This window comes from Plectrocnemia conspersa, unplaced genomic scaffold (genome assembly GCF_051122295.1).
Source record: "Plectrocnemia conspersa isolate PC_06_02 unplaced genomic scaffold, ASM5112229v1 ptg000012l, whole genome shotgun sequence".
NCBI classification, from domain to species: Eukaryota; Metazoa; Arthropoda; class Insecta; order Trichoptera; family Polycentropodidae; genus Plectrocnemia; species Plectrocnemia conspersa.
Genome location: NW_028277176.1, coordinates 20,995,457 through 21,011,819, shown reverse-complemented (window position 1 = coordinate 21,011,819; position 16,363 = coordinate 20,995,457). Strand labels below are relative to the sequence as shown.

The following is a 16,363-nucleotide window of genomic DNA, read 5'->3' as shown; positions in this document are numbered from 1 at the left end:
AGCTTATTCATATATTTTTCCAATACTACCTGTGGGAAATGCTCCTGGGATTGGAAAATCGATACCGAGCTGCCACGTGGTGTACTGAAACGACTATCCCTTTCAGATTGGTCCGCTTCCATCGAGAGCTTTTAACAACAGGGCGTACAAATTCCAATAAAACTTATTCATCTTCACAGGGCTCATCAGCATAGTTATATAGAAATTATTCAGTATATTCTGTCGGTTGTTTGCGTTGATTACGCGCCGTTGAATATTCATTCATTGCCAGCAAGGAAAACACTAAATGGAAATTTGAAATAATAATGGATAAACTTGCGATCCCTTAAAAGAGGACTCTTATATTTGTCTTGCGCATGAAATTGCGTATAAAGTATATTTAATGTTATATTAAATAAACTATGTATTTAATTTAGTTTAATTTGACGTATGTGTATAATGTATTATCGTATTATGTAACCGTGGAACATTAGGTACATTTTGGCATTTCCGAGATATCCGGTCTCCACCCGTCCGGAGAGAGATTCCCCTTCATTCTCCCTACATATGGGAAAATCAATATTTACAAGGTCGTTAGCTTTTCATTCATAAAGAGCTCTGGAAAACCTCTCCCTCGATTCTCCCGAATTTTACGAACGAGTTCTTTCGCGACATCCTACGGTATCGTCAGGAACTTTTTCTTTAAAATATTATAATATATCGTAAATAAATTGTTCATAGTTCACCAATAATTACATTTCATTAATATGTTTTTTAACTAATAAATAAATATTACATTTCAAGTTAAATTAAAATATTTTGTATCACAAGTGCCTTAAAATAACAATTGATTGAATCTTGTTTTGAAATTTTACCTCAAAAGCATTGTACGATAGTATTACGTTCATGCAACAAGGATAAGATAACATTCCATTTTAGACATTTTTCGACAAATGTCGTAATTTGTCAAAGCATTTAATTATGATAAAAAACATAAAGTATTAAACTTATTTTCCAATATAAGTAGAATTGTTTTGCTATCGATAATTTAATCAATAAAAATGTGTAAATTTTATGCATCACACATTGCCGTAAAAAATAATCAATTATAACAAAAATATATTCACCATAAAGATCAGCACAAAGTAAACCTAATTACTCTTTATGGTAACATGATCTTTATGAAAATATTTATCTATTTATTAATATTAAATTAAGACAATCGTGAGCTAGTAGGTTACCCCAATGCGTCACAATGGTTAAAAACAATACATAGTATTATTACAATTTTTAAAGATATTGTACGTTTTTCTATTATTATAGTATTTTGTCTTAGCTAGTTTTTGTAGTTGAAGAAAATTTAAAGTGTAAAACCACATTAGGCTTAAAATGAGCATTTCTATACACGTTTAATATATTTTAACGAAAATTATGTTTCTAACTTGGCCCTCGACAAATCTGAGTGTTTTAAAAATCGCACATAAAAATAACAAAATAAATAAAGACTTTCTGCCAGAATAAATAAATTCTTCACATCTGGATTCGCTTCGGTTGACTAGGCGCAGCTCTACTTGGTGCGAGTTCCAAGTTGGAAGCGAAGTGGTAGTTATAGATGAAGTGGCGAAAGTAAGTTTCTGATTTGTGTCTGAAGAAAGTGTTTTCTTTCTGGTCCTCTGTCGACTCGGGGCAGAACCAGACTTCTTGTTTTTATCTATTACAAGTCTTATTAAAATATATCTAGTTCAAAATCAGTAGAATTATCAACGTCGCCAATTCATAGAATAGTGCTGCGTTTGATACCTGTTCGGCAAAATTATGTACCGATTCTCGCTTTTGTTTACGATTTTTATGCAATCCGGTAATGGATCCGTCCACTCGGATACAAAATATTGTTTGTTTACGCCAACGAGACACAAAGCAATTAATTTCATAAGACCTTTTAAGCAAGTCTTCTCTGACAGTATTTTTAATGTGAAACCTAAGTTAGTTGTTCAAATAATATTATGAAAAAATTATGCAATTTATTTTTGCTCATATTTTGCTATTAATAAAATTAACTATTTTATGTGTAACGTGTAACTCAGAAATATTACGAGAATTTTAATAGCTATCAAACTAATAAACAACTTTTTCAAAATCCTTCTTTAGATCTTTGTCTGCTTCCTTGGAATGCATTATAATATATTCATATAACAAGGAATAATGCAGACGTTTGGATCAATAAACAACGTTACCGACACGCCAAACTTTAAGAATGGTTTATCGCCCATTGATAAGAAAGATGTAATTTTAATATTTTATCATCTGAAATGTAAAAATAAGTCAAATATTTTGTACTATAATACGTATGTATTCAATAATATCTACTGTCAAAATAAGATATGAGAAAATAATTGTTATTTTATTAAAATACATTTGCTTTTTTAAATGTTTTATAAATAAAAAATATTTTATTTAAAATGCTATAAAATGTACAATAATATAAATGTTACACTTTTGTTAACATAAAAAATTGAACAGTATTAACACAACCATTTATTACTTAATTTAAATAGTAAAATCAAAAAATATGTTTTAATAACACAATAACACGATTCAATGGATTATTACATTTTTTTATGTATAACATGTAAATAAAATTAACACAAATAACACTATCATTAAGTTTGGAAAAAATATTTACATTTTATCATTCTATTGTAAGTTTGGATAAATATAGGAATGTAAAACTAAATACATTTGACACAAGCAATATTCAATGGACTACATAAAAATAAACAATTAAAGTAACAACGGCATAGTTTTTAAAAGTTTAGCATCTTAAATTAAATATCTATATTAAAGCGTTTCGGTAATTTTCTAATCATGTAAACATTGAAAAAGCACCGCGATAAAGAATTTCGGAAACAAAATATCACACGTTTTTAATACAATTTTTTCAACAAATTTATTTACATCACACACGTATATATAAAATAAATTAACCTATTTACATATACGACTATCGTAGAAAAAATAGTTTTGGTGTCATTTTTAATGTTTTAGCAGTCTTCTAGCTCCTCTTCGCCGGCGTTTACCAAATTTGGCTCCGATTCCGATCTTCTCTTTATCGAGGACTCTTGTGGTATAGATTCTGTGATATCGGGTGTATTGGACAGATTATTACTTAAAGCTTCCCTCTTCAATTCCCTCCAGGTTTTATCAATATCGGGAACGCTCCGACTTACATCTGAAACATCTTGAATTTCTTCAGCAATGAATTGATCGGACGGTTCTCTTTTGATTTGTTTAACATCAGGTAATAATTGTTCGTTTAAACAAACACCGTTTAAATCGACAGCGCTATTAGAGAATATGGCAGCAGCTCCAGTAAATGGTTCTTGGATAGGAACCTAATAAACAATAAATTTAAATTAAATAATAAATAATTTATAATAAAATTACTGCTTATTACGTTTGGCATATGTGGTTTTGATATTTGTTTAGATGCTGATGATTCCGTTGATAGTTTAGTTGACCAATCATTCTGGCGTGTAAAACTAGAACTAGCCATGTCTTTCATGGCTATGTTTTCTCTAAAACATAATTACCATATTAATAAATATTATATATATATATATACATAAATATACTCTGGTTAATCTCAGAATGTATTGATTAGAATTAAATTATTCTGTTATATGCATAAATTTACCACGCACGAGTTACTGTTACATATAACCCTGCCCCGCTAGTAATACATTCTTAAAGTAACTAAAGCATAATTGTACTTTTATAATAAAATCTTACTTCTTCGGCGTCACGTTTGGAGTTGCATTATTAGCATTCTTATCGCTTTGATGCTGAGTGATAAGATCGCAAGCTTTGCCCAGTATTACAATAGATACTAATATTCGTAAAGCCATAAGGCACAAATAAGCAACAATTATTAAAATTATAGGCGCCAAGCTATAAAAAAATTTGTTTTAATTAAAATATGTATATGATTATAGTATCTATATTTGTTTAAAGAATACTCTGCAGCAAGAACCATTGAGCTAACATTTTGCTCAAATATGAGCCATTGATAACAATAGCTACCAAAATTATTCAAAGTTATCACTACTTTTCGTTGCCTGCTGTAGAACAACAGGCAGTTTTCCAAGTATTTACGTTAATACGTAAGTTAAAAAATATAAATTATGAATTTAAAGAAATAAAAAATTTATCGAAATTTATGAATTGTATTAACCCTTTGAGTAGTGAGTTAATTTACACACATTTGTTAATTTGTTAGTATACACTTGGAAGTGAATTAATTTTACATATTTTTTCATAATTATTTGTGTTGTTATTTATTTATTATTATTTTATATTGCATTTACTGGCACTTTAATTTCAATGGAATTTACTTTTTAAGTACATTAAAAAAATATTTTGATATTAAATATTTCGTAACAATTTTTGTATTCCAAATATTATGAGTGAACGAATAATACGAAAATGCAAAAAATATACATATAGCATAAAAAAGATGACAAACTCTCGTTCTGACATTCGGCGACTACAACCAATTAGGAACGGAGTATGACAGTTACTCACTCGACAATATATTTAATTTATACTTAGAGATTGAAAAAACCTCACCAGAAATTTCATTCAAGCACAAAGCAAAGCAATAAAACATGTTTTAAACTGGCATTATTCTCACCTCTACTGCTTTTAAACCATAGATGGACGAAATTTATTATTTAAATTAATTTTTCATGCAAGAAGCAAGCCACTGATAAAATCATTTTATTGATGTAACTCTGTGTTGTGCGAAAATCAAGCGGTAAATAATGACCCATTGATTAAGTGTTAAAATTTCAAATTTCAGTCTAATATTGTCAAGTGACATAAAGATGAGTGAATAATGTAAACTGAATACAATATAATATTTTTTCATTAAAATAAATAAAACATTATCAAGAACTGAAAACGATAAGAGAACATCAATGCATCAAATAAGTGAAGTGAATAAAGAACGCAAATCAAATCAAATAAGTGAATTAAATGAACCAAATGACTCAAAAATAAGCGAATTGAATTAAATTAGTGACTCAAATGTTATTAATAAAGAATCTGCATCAATTTCATTACTACAAAAATTCTGAAAATTAATCTTCTAAACAAAATTTTCAAACCCCATCTTTCTGGTCGATTGTTCGGACGGCAGATATGTGTGAAATAAAAGAAAAAATATCCATGAATAATTGGAAAAATTAGTTGTATATCATGTGGCAAATTAAAAACTCTCAATATTAAAAGTACAAGGTTGTAATATTTCAAAGGAATAGAATTTAATTTTAGTGTCTTCAAATGGAAATTCGAGGACATCACAATTAAAATCATTGAGAACAAAAATTATCGATCATATGAAATCAAATGTACATTTGATTGCAGAAAAAAATCTAAAAACAGCCTAACAATCCATTAAAAAATAATATACTTTGACTGATGCGGAAATCAAATCAACTAATAAAATATTCAGAACTGCATATTATATTGCTAAAAATAATAAGCCTTACTCAAACCACTTTGATTTGCTACAATTACAATAATTAAATGGTCAAAAGTAACTCATGGTTTACGTTCGCGTTGTAGTGTAACAATATAATCAATCATATTGGAGAAGAAATGAAATTTCGAATATGCCAAAAAATTATCAAAACAAGTAGAAAAATTGGCCCTATTTCGGGAGTAAGAAGGGTAGCAAATTCATTTAGAACTGTTTGACAAAATTATTCGTCGGTGTGTCGACATTTTGAGGTAGCCAGTGTAGATAATACTAAGTGCAAAGTTGACCAAGCAAAGTATTATGGTCTTTTAAGCCAAATTTCATCAAAAAAAGTTTGATGGATCTCGCTTTAATGCATGACGTTTTATTTGAATTGACAATTCCTTCGAATTCCCTTCAAAAAATGGATATGACTCGTACACGCTGATAAATTGATTCATCGTATCATGCGTCTTTCTTACAGATAATAAAATAATTATCCCCCATAATTTAGGTCAATTTCTTACCAGCATTGTGAACGATATGAGAAATCGTTTGCTGGTAACAAAAGAAGAATCTATCGACAACATATCAGAATTCATGAATTACCAATATTAGGACATATATTTTTTAAATAACGAAAAAAGTGTGGTGGGTGTAAAAATAAAATATCACCCTGGTTCATCTTTATTTATCACTATACCACTAATTAATACACCTGTTAAAATTCAATAGTATCTAAATTCAGTTGTCAGTGAGTTATAACAGCTAATATGGGTCAAATTGAATTTATTATATAATTTATGTCTTTACAAGCCGAAAATGTTTTTATGGTATCATTGTAATATATAAACATAACAATGATAGATAAGCTATAATATAACGATAGCTATCAGAAATCGAGGCGCGGCTAATATTATTTTGCAAATGTCAGTCGGCATATACTTGCTTCAGTGTTTTCAAATAATAAAAAATATTTATACCTATCAATTCTCAACGCTTGTGCCATCACCCTACATATAACAACACCAAGTGGGAGTGGAATAAATCCCATGCGTCTGGCAACCAAATCAGAATGATCTGAAAACGCATGTTTCTGTCTAGTTTGAGCCATATCGTAAGCCAAACTAACGGTATATTCTCTATATACTCCGAATGGAATTTCGTTGAATCTAAAAAAAATGTATATAATTATATATTTTATTGCACAATCGATATATGTATGTATATAATGTTATCGGTAATGATTAAACATTGCTAAATAAAGCACACCTATGTTTAAAACTATTAGGTCACTATGTACATAATTTATTTATTTATTTAAATACAAACCTTGTGATAAACGCGTGCTTTATCCAATCAATGATAACTTCGAAACCCAATACTAAAATACAATCGGGCACCAAAACCCAAAACCTCTCTTCTTTCCACGAATATTCCTTCATTGTTTGCAATACGACAATAAACAGCAATACGAATAAATGAAGTCTTTCCCTCACATCGCTGCAAGATACTTGGAATAAGTTGTTTTTATCGAATTTCTTAAAAACGCTGCCTTTCAATTCAACAAACTAAAAATAAAAAATGTATACATAAAAAAAATTATAGCTTAATACAGTAATAATAATAAATAGGAAATGCTTACATTATTTGACATGACGATTATAAGCAAAGATTTATTATTAGAATTAAAAGCAACGTTCAACGTTGTCGCTTGAAATAGTACTAAAAGGCTATGGAAAACTGTATTATGTATAGTTAAGGAAAGTAACATTTATTAATGAATATATTATTAAGCATTTCGATTTAAAAGGATACAGACATATACAAGAGCGAACACCAAATGCGGAATAACACCTAAATGCTCTCTTCGTCTGTCTCTCGGTTCGGTGGCGGTCCAAAATAGAGCATCTATTGTGTCCTGGCCGAATGCAGAGAACAAACGATCGCCGACTTCCAACATATTATAAAATATGTACAGTTTCATAACGCTCTGACTCTTGACTAAATGATACATCATATTTGTGTCGATGTACGACATTAAAAAACTGCATACTATTAAAGTAAAACCCTTCAAAAGGTCGCAGACTTGGGCCGGTTTTAAACTTAAGCTTCTAGAATCTCCGGATAGTCTAAAATAGAAACATATTCTTAGATACGTAAAATAATTGTAATAAAAACATTTAATATACTCACCCGAAACAACTAACTACTGGTCTACTGAGTACACACCAAAAGGCCATTAGGAATCTAATAGGTAAAAACGTATATACGAATAAAAAAGAGTCGGCGCATTGAAAAAATCCATACACCATAAATTTTTCTAATTCTTGAGGTATTTTCATAAAGGAGTAGACTTTTTCCCTCCGAGCCGAAAATCTCTCTTCGTCATGTTCTAGCAGATACCCGCGAGTCAGTTCTACTTGTAGAAAGGCCAATAGGGACGCTTTTTTGTCTAAAATTGATAAAATGTTGTGTAATTATAGGCGTGACGATAGTGCGCAAATTTTGTTTGTGTTTTATATGGATAATGGTGTATAATTACAATTACTCACTTCTTTCCACTGGTTCTTCAGTTCCACGAAAGCGAAGGCGCTTTTGGCCTCCCGTGTCACCCGCCATGGCCTACCACCTTTACTTGACAGATGACAACTGTCTCACCGGTATCGGTTGTCAAATAGTAGCGATATACGCATCGGTTACTATTCATTTAATGTTATTTATTTTAATAAAATATGTATTTATATAAATTAAGTATTTTATTATTAAAATGTCACATGATACTCAGCAACATTCTTATAATAATTTACAGAAATATCATTGTACAATTGTTACCGTATATGCTTCCTCCCTCTCTAACACACAAATTAAAATTAAGTCTTGAATTATCAAATATAAATATATAGCTCACTATACCTTCAAACAACCACACTTGTAGTTTGTAAAAGCAGTACATTTCGTGAGCACCTATTGCAAAACTATTGGCGTTTCCCAATATTTTTTATATGAAGCTACTACTACAACTACTACCGAAAATTTTGAATTAAAATTCCATATGAACCCTAGAGTTTCTTTTTGTAAATTGTATTTATAAGATCGTAATTAATATGTATTGTACACAAATTTAAACATATTTTCAGTTTTTTTCTATTAATCAGACATTTAATGTATTTTATTAATTATGAAAAATAATATTAATTAAATGGCTGCCTGGACCTTTTGAAGCAGCCGATCTTTTCAATGTAATTTTCAATTACTTTTTAGTACATTTCTGCCGGTATCTTGGCTATAAATTGGTGAATATTGCTTTTTATGTGCTCTAACTTTTAAAGTTTTTGCATTAAAAAATATTTCTCCAGGCATCATTCTACGTCGCCTAATTTTTTATTTAATTTCTATTCCCCAATCTGTGTATTTTGTTTTTGATATTTCAACAGAATTTTCACATACATATATTATCTCGGAATTTAAACAATTCCAGAGATTCAAGATCAGTTACTGCTTTTGTAAAATCAATGGTAGAATCTTGCAATCTTGAAATCGAAATTCAAAATACTTTGTAGCAATTACGTTGTATCTCTTCTAGTTTCAAACGGCATATCTGGATCTTCTGAAAATATTTTTAAAAGTTTGACTAACATGTCCAATCCTCGATAAATAGCTGTAATAGCTTCTGTTCTTGTGCTATATTGTGTTTCCAAATCGCGTTTGAATGTCAATTGTAGAATATTTTTTCTATTCTTACTAGCAAATAGTAGAACGATAAAAAATGCATATATGCTCTCAGTTCCTAAACCATTGGATGAGTGCGTTTCAGCCAAATTTGATTACCATTGCTTGGGTGAGTGTGCTTCAGCCAAATTTAAACTAAGGATAACATGGTGTTTTACAAGTTTAACGGGGTGCGAGCCTGCAACCCCCCCCCCGCGAACGTGCCGAAGGTTGCCAGTTGAGATAATCCGTCACGCTAGTGTTACCAGAGTGCTACCAAGTTTTGGCCATAATAAACATGAATAAATACAAATAAATAGGTCCCCTACAAACTTATAAAATAATATCCATTTTAAACAGAAAGCGGCTTGCATAAACTATGTTACATGTTTTACGTAAATTTTTTACTTCCTTTCCCATCCCATTATGTCACGAGTTTTCAATGAGTCACTATTTCGCAGACCTAAACAAAATTAATTTAAAAAATTAAGCAAAACAGAACTTAACATCCCTATAATTTAAAGAAACTGGCAAAATTCCAAATTTAGCTTAATCCATATTTTTAATTTTATTATAAATATCACATTATTTTAAAATAACTTTTCTTAGTGTGTTTATTTGTAAACGATTAAGTAATTTTATTGATAATTTTTTTTTATAGATTTCGGCTCATGGTCGAAAAATGTCGCGTTATAGCAACGAGGTATACATGAAGTTGCTAATGTCAAAATTGGATTGATTATCGACTGTGACCTTATTTTGAATGATAACTATCGCCGCCAGCCCCGCTCTGGCTCCATCTACCTTCTCCGAAAGCTGATACAGCCGCTGCTATGATTTAAATGAGGGTCCGACCTTTCCGATGTCTTAGTCGATGATGAACATTCGAAGAGAGATTTCGGGCTCGAGAGAACGATGAGCCAGCGGCGGCGCATCGTGGTGGTGGGCGCCGGCGTAGCGGGGCTGGCGGCCGCCGATCACCTCGCCGCTAACGGCTGCCGAGATTTCCTGGTGCTGGAGGCCCGCGGCAGAATAGGGGGCAGAGTCATATCCATCCCCCTGGGCAGCCAGCGGGTCGAACTGGGCGCCAACTGGATACACGGCGTACTCGGCAATCCCATGTTCGAGCTGGCCATCGCTCACGGTCTGGTGGACGTGGTCGGAACGCCCAAACCGCACAGAGTAATAGCTTCGACCGAAAGCGGCAGTCAAGTGCCCTTCGCCGTCCTTCAAGAGATATACGAAGCGTACGTATGCTTCTTGAGAAGATGCGAAGAGTACTACATATGCCAATACCTCCCGCCGCCCGATATAAACAGCGTCGGAGAACACATCAATTTAGAAGCGACCCTATACTTAGATAAAATGCCCGAATCACAAGAGAAACGTATGCGTCGACTCATATTCGACTGTTTATTGAAACGAGAAACATGCATATCGGGATGTCATTCCATGGATGAGATTGATTTATTAGAACTCGGTAGTTATACCGAACTGCAAGGCGGTAATATAGTATTGCCGTCCGGATACAGCGCTATATTAGAACCGTTGATGAGGCACATTCCGCCCGAAAACATTAAAACTAACTGCGCCGTCAAGAGTATCAAATGGGGAGGCGTCAACACGTCCGGCAATCTCGTCGATTCGCCGGGCGTAGATTCCGGAATCGACGACCCCGGAAACGAATCGGACGACTCCGATAAGACAGTTATCGATTATAGTCCGAACGCGACTCCGATCGAAGGTTGCTCCAGCTCGAAACGAGACATGGAATATAAAACTCCCCCAGCCAAAGTAGAAATTGAATGTGAAAATGGCGAAACATATCAAGCCGATCATCTCATCTGCGCTATTCCGCTCGGCGTCTTAAAAGAAAAAGCTTCTACATTATTCGTACCTAATTTGCCCAAGTACAAAACGGAATCTTTCGACAGGTTGCTGTACGGAACTGTGGACAAAATATTCCTGTATTACGATAGGCCGTTTCTTAATCCGACCATATCGGAAGTGTTACTTCTATGGGAGCCGTATTCCGATGATGACGTATCACAAAACTGGTATAAAAAAATATATTCATTTTCTAAAGTGTCGGATACCATTATTCTCGGATGGATTTCTGGCAAAGAAGCCGAATATATGGAAACGCTTCCTAATGAAGTTGTGGCAACAAAATGTACTGATATTTTGAGGAAATTCTTAAACGATCCATATGTTCCTAAGCCTCAGAAATGCGTGTGGTAATTATTTATAATCCTATTTAATTAAATAATCTTAATCGTTTAAATTTAATCATTCTGTTTTCAGTACAAGTTGGCACAAACAGCCATATAGCCGAGGCTCTTATACGGCGATAGCAGTCGGTGCATCACAGATAGACATCGAACAGATTTCTCAACCATTATATACACAATCTCATCAAAGAAAGGTAATAATATTTATGCTTAGTTTAGCTAAATTAAGATTTAACTATACATATTTATATTACATTGGCCATTAGTGATGTGGAAAAGTACTCACTAAGTAAAATTATCCAGTATTTAGTATAGATTCCATGGAATATACAAATTTATCTTACGTGACAATACGTTTCAAGTTCTAAAGTACCCCATACAATCTTTTAATTTACAACGAGGCAAACAGAATTAACCACCTACGAGTATTAAGATACCAGACTAAAATTATATACATTATCAATGAGAAGTTTTCCGTCGTAAATATTCAATTTACGCAAAATCTTTGTCGACTTCTGCAAAATGCCTTAAGGCATAAAATCAGACTTCAAAATACATACGCCACATGTGTGACTAACCTAGAATTTATCAGCATCGATTCTAAATGAGAATTTGTTAAGGTGTGACATTTATAAAATATAAACGTATTTAGAATAATACATAAGGATATTCGAAAAGTTTTTTTTTAATAAAATCTCAAAACATTAATTATTTATTAATTGTTTAATAATGAAATTTGACAGAAAAATATACTATCTAAAATATAATTAATCCATTTTGGTGTCCTAAAATATTCAATGATGTTAGTAAGAGTCTGTTAAAAATCGAGTTTCATAAAAGCGTGTTAACACATTTCAGTCTGTACGATCGGTTCCCCGAAAAGCATGTTAATTTAAATCCAGCACTTCAAGTGTTAATAAAAAACTATTATTACAGCGTACAATCAATACAAGGCATGACCTAGCTTGATTTTATTTTAATTGTTTATTCATGTGATTAGTAAAATCAAGAAAACCTAATAAACCCACAAATGATTATCGTCAGAATTATTATTATATAATGGTAACAAATTAAATGATCAGAATTTAAACCAATTGGCTCAGAATAAGAATCAAATTTCAGTCAGAATTTTATTAAATATCTTATAAAATATCTCACTCGCACCTAAACTCTTGGATATGTTAGGTATGAACGAGCATTGGTCAGAACTTGAACACCCCATGAATAACCCGGAACGAATCTATTTAATTGTATGTAGGGCACGAAGGTATTTTGAGCGATGAACAAAGCGGGAATAACAACAGAGCAGTGGCGGAGGACACGCTTGGCTTATTATGCTGGCATCTGACAATGTTGGGAGCACAACTAAACAAGTTGGCCCTAAAACACCTTGATAATGATAATGAACTGCCGACATGCGAATGACAAATCAACCAGTTGTAAAAATCTTCAGCGTTACTTGAATAAAAAGACTATTGCCAACAGAAAATGATGATTCTAACCATCTGTCAAAATAGTTCTTGCCATTTAATATAAATACTGACCAATAAATTCTGAAATAAATACCATTTAATACCTATCATGCTGGTATAATAATATTTGTAAGAACTTATATCACAAAATATTTAGTGAGTAGTGATTTGCAAGTACAAAATGCTCACTTTCCAATTGGACACTGCATTAATATGGTTCTACAAATCATTATTAGCTAGCAAGAATTTATCAGACGGGCATTTACCTCAATTTCCTCCCCACTGCCACTCCTCATAATCTTAGTAAACTAGAGTGCAGGGGCGGTTTCCTCAACGTCCCCCCCGTAGTTAACTATGGAGATCTTCAATAGCATCCCTTTTTAATAATTCCCATCAATTAAACTGCCATCAAGCAGGGCTGGCCCGAGAATATAGTGTTCTGTACTCTAAAAAAGGTCAATTGAAATTTTTTTGTTACTGAGATAGCTAAAAGAAAAAGATCGTCATGTAAATTTTTGTTTAAACACCATCTCGGATTTTTTTATTGAGGATGATAAATTGCTGCGGGAGGTAAAAAAAGGTCATTTCTCAAATTTTGTTCAGAGAGCATCTTCGAAAAATATTTGAGGAGAAGAAATTTCTACGGGGACTCAAAAAAAAGTTTTTTTTTTTAATTTTCATCTGGTCGCCTTAGCTTATATAAACTTCCGACACCGTGTTAAATAAAACCAAATGGCGCTCCGGGCGACTGCCCGTACAGCCTGGCGCTCAAGCTGGTCCTGCTATCAAGCTACTAAATACAGTTCGAAAAAGATCAAAATATTACAGGATGACTACAAATTGCTCTTATATCACGATTTCAACTCTATTCGCTTAGATCGGCTCGAAATAAATCTAATGGCACTTCGCCATGACTATCTATACTTTGTGTTTAGTTATATTTATTACATGACTATTCAAATACAATTGTTTTAAATATTTTCAGCCTACTCTTCTGTTTGCCGGCGAGCATACTCACAGCAACTTTTACTCAACAGTTCACGGTGCATATCTTTCAGGAAGAACGGCAGCTCAACAGTTGCTTCTACCAGATGAAGGCGAAGAAGTTGTCCTAGAATGCAACGAAACGAGTGATCTTAGTTCTTGGATACAAAGCATGTCGTTGAACTGAACGAGTTTTTTTAAAAAAATAGAAGTAGTATGAACTTTTTTACTTGTGATTTCTATTGAAGTTAGTGGCTTGTTTATTTAAATAAATAAACGTAGGTCTTTACTTGATTTGGAAATATAGTATTAATGTTTATTAATTTTAATAGTATATTTTATACACACACTTATCAATTTTCATGTTATGTGAAAGTTTACCAAAAAAATTTGATTATGTTATAATCAAAGCATTTTTTTTAATCAAATATGACACTTTTTTTATTACTGTTATGGTCAACGCCTATTGTACATATATTTATAGATAGTACAAAATAATTATATTATTTTGTGTTTCTGTGATAAGAAAAATATTACATTACATTCAAGGTGGCGTAATTTCGAGTGAATTTCAAGTCTCATGTGTATATATTGATTGAAACACTTTTGTAAGTAGTTACAAAGCTTTAGTATGCCGCCAATTAGAAAAAATATCATTACTGTCTCATTTTATGATTTTTTTAATGTATTTCGCATGATTGTTATTATTTATTCAAATCAATAAAATACGGTTTACCGTAAATGTTAATTTTTACAGATTAACTATTGATATCTCACATATGTATAGTGTATAAAAGTGATAATGCACGAAGTGTTAAATACTCGTTTTTTATAGTGCGATGTTCCATAGTAAAACAGTGCCATATCAATCTCGTTACATTTGATACTTATTTTAATGAAATATGTGGATATGGTTAAAAACACAATTGATATGATCTAAAATTATATAGACTGAAATTAATTTTACATTTCAACAGTATTTTTTTTCTGTTTTGTAATGACGCATTTTAAAATTTGATTATTTCAAAATTTATGTCTTCCTTAGATGTTTTTTTATTAAAAAAAATTGATATTGTATCGGCAAAATGAGCCTTTATACTTAATAATTTATATATGCGTATTATTATTTTAAAATGCTTTAAATGTTTTTATATTATAATTCAGAGGCAATCGGTCGATTTTCTACATCGACTTTAATTCATATCACATGCAATTACTACCAAATATTAAAGAAATTCACCTCAACATATTTTTTTAAGAATAATATAAACAAAAAACGTGCCTGAGCAGCTTGTGTCATAGGATATGTTTGATGTTTTAATTTTGTATAGCAAAGAGTAGCTGAATTTGATCGATTTTATATTTCTTACATCCATATACGAAATCTTAATGTGTTATTTATTTTTCTTAGACAATCGTAATAGAATTAATTATATTTGAATTATTATGGACTTTTTATTTTTGTTGTGATTTTAAACGAGGATGAGTCAAATGAAAACCTTGAGTATTTTATCTTGCATCAAACAAAAAAGTTGTGAAGTGATATAATGACTACACACGAACCTCTTTCCTCCTATCGCTGTGAGCATCCCAAAGGCAGTATCTGGCTGAGCATTATCAATGCAACAAAACACCTCTATTAAGACATTGTACGCAGATCGATAATTCTTCAAATCTGCATATTCTCTCTGGGCAAGTAATTCACTGAAATTATCACTTGTTCATCCCAAAAGAGCCGACATAATCCTGCTGCTCAGAAGAGTTTCGTCTTTAATAAGCTATCACCTTCTGTTTTAGTTCTTGGCAGGCATATTAAGTCTTGCTGGTTGCATACAAGAGAAATAATCAATGACTTATCTCCAGAAGTGAAGCTATTTCGTTCACTGTCACTTGGCAATTTTCTTTCACAATGCAATTGAGCCTATCACTACTCGTGTTCCTGACCCGGTCAAGAAGAGTCAATGATGAATTTCAATGTGTTTTACCATTTCACTACAAGGCCATGTTGCAAGTGCAGCGACTATTTTAAGCTTCTGCTGTTGCAGTATATACCTGATTCCTACAAACAAGTTAAAGAACGTTTCTTTTTTGTTTTAGATGCTGTTTTGATTTTTTATAACACGTCCAAAATATATTGAGTTACTAAACACTTTCGATTGCATTCGATATTAATCGTTCAACTTTTAAAATGTGCATGTGTTCTAAAACTCCTCTTCGGAACTTCCTATCTGGTTTCGTTCCTTCACTGCCAAAAAAACATAGAAACACTACTTTTTAGTGCATGTCTTTATATTGCTACTGTGAAGTCATGTGGTTCATCACTATAATGAAAGTTTTCATTTGAACCAGCCTCGTATTTTTCGTTAATATATGTACGTGTTGGAAAGGCTTGTTATCTAGTCAAACATAGATGTTTCCAAAGGGAATAATTGCTAAATAAACATTTTTGCATCAAATGACATTGTGTA

General features: G+C 31.9%; 2 protein-coding genes across 2 annotated transcripts; one reads left to right on the top strand and one right to left on the bottom strand.

Moving 5' to 3' along the window:
- Nucleotides 1-2,398: 2,398 nt before the first annotated feature.
- LOC148228586 (protein TAPT1 homolog) lies at nt 2,399-8,151 on the bottom strand. Its single transcript, XM_088200317.1, has 9 exons — nt 8,053-8,151; nt 7,694-7,952; nt 7,316-7,629; nt 7,143-7,240; nt 6,830-7,068; nt 6,481-6,669; nt 3,769-3,927; nt 3,434-3,554; nt 2,399-3,371 (listed from the first exon to the last, which is right to left on the bottom strand). Exons 1-9 carry the CDS (start codon nt 8,117-8,119, stop codon nt 3,021-3,023), a joined length of 1,797 nt encoding a protein of 598 aa, XP_088056443.1. The 5' UTR covers nt 8,120-8,151; the 3' UTR covers nt 2,399-3,020.
- Nucleotides 8,152-9,913: 1,762 nt separating this feature from the next.
- Nucleotides 9,914-16,351, top strand: LOC148228585 (spermine oxidase). The gene is made up of 3 exons (XM_088200667.1): nt 9,914-11,445; nt 11,513-11,633; nt 13,897-16,351. The coding sequence occupies exons 1-3, from the start codon at nt 10,124-10,126 to the stop codon at nt 14,080-14,082; spliced, it is 1,629 nt and encodes a 542-aa protein (XP_088056793.1). The 5' UTR covers nt 9,914-10,123; the 3' UTR covers nt 14,083-16,351.
- Nucleotides 16,352-16,363: the final 12 nt, after the last annotated feature.

Coding starts and splice junctions, on each gene's coding strand:
- LOC148228586 (XM_088200317.1), bottom strand. CDS start 8,119: ATGGCGGGTGACACGGGAGGCCAAAAGCGCCTTCGCTTTCGTGGAACT. Junction 7,241..7,315: donor GTTCGCTCTTGTATATGTCT/GTATCCTTTTAA, acceptor TACATAATACAG/TTTTCCATAGCCTTTTAGTA. Junction 7,069..7,142: donor TAATCGTCATGTCAAATAAT/GTAAGCATTTCC, acceptor TTTTATTTTTAG/TTTGTTGAATTGAAAGGCAG.
- LOC148228585 (XM_088200667.1), top strand. CDS start 10,124: ATGAGCCAGCGGCGGCGCATCGTGGTGGTGGGCGCCGGCGTAGCGGGG. Junction 11,446..11,512: donor AAGCCTCAGAAATGCGTGTG/GTAATTATTTAT, acceptor TTCTGTTTTCAG/TACAAGTTGGCACAAACAGC. Junction 11,634..13,896: donor CACAATCTCATCAAAGAAAG/GTAATAATATTT, acceptor AAATATTTTCAG/CCTACTCTTCTGTTTGCCGG.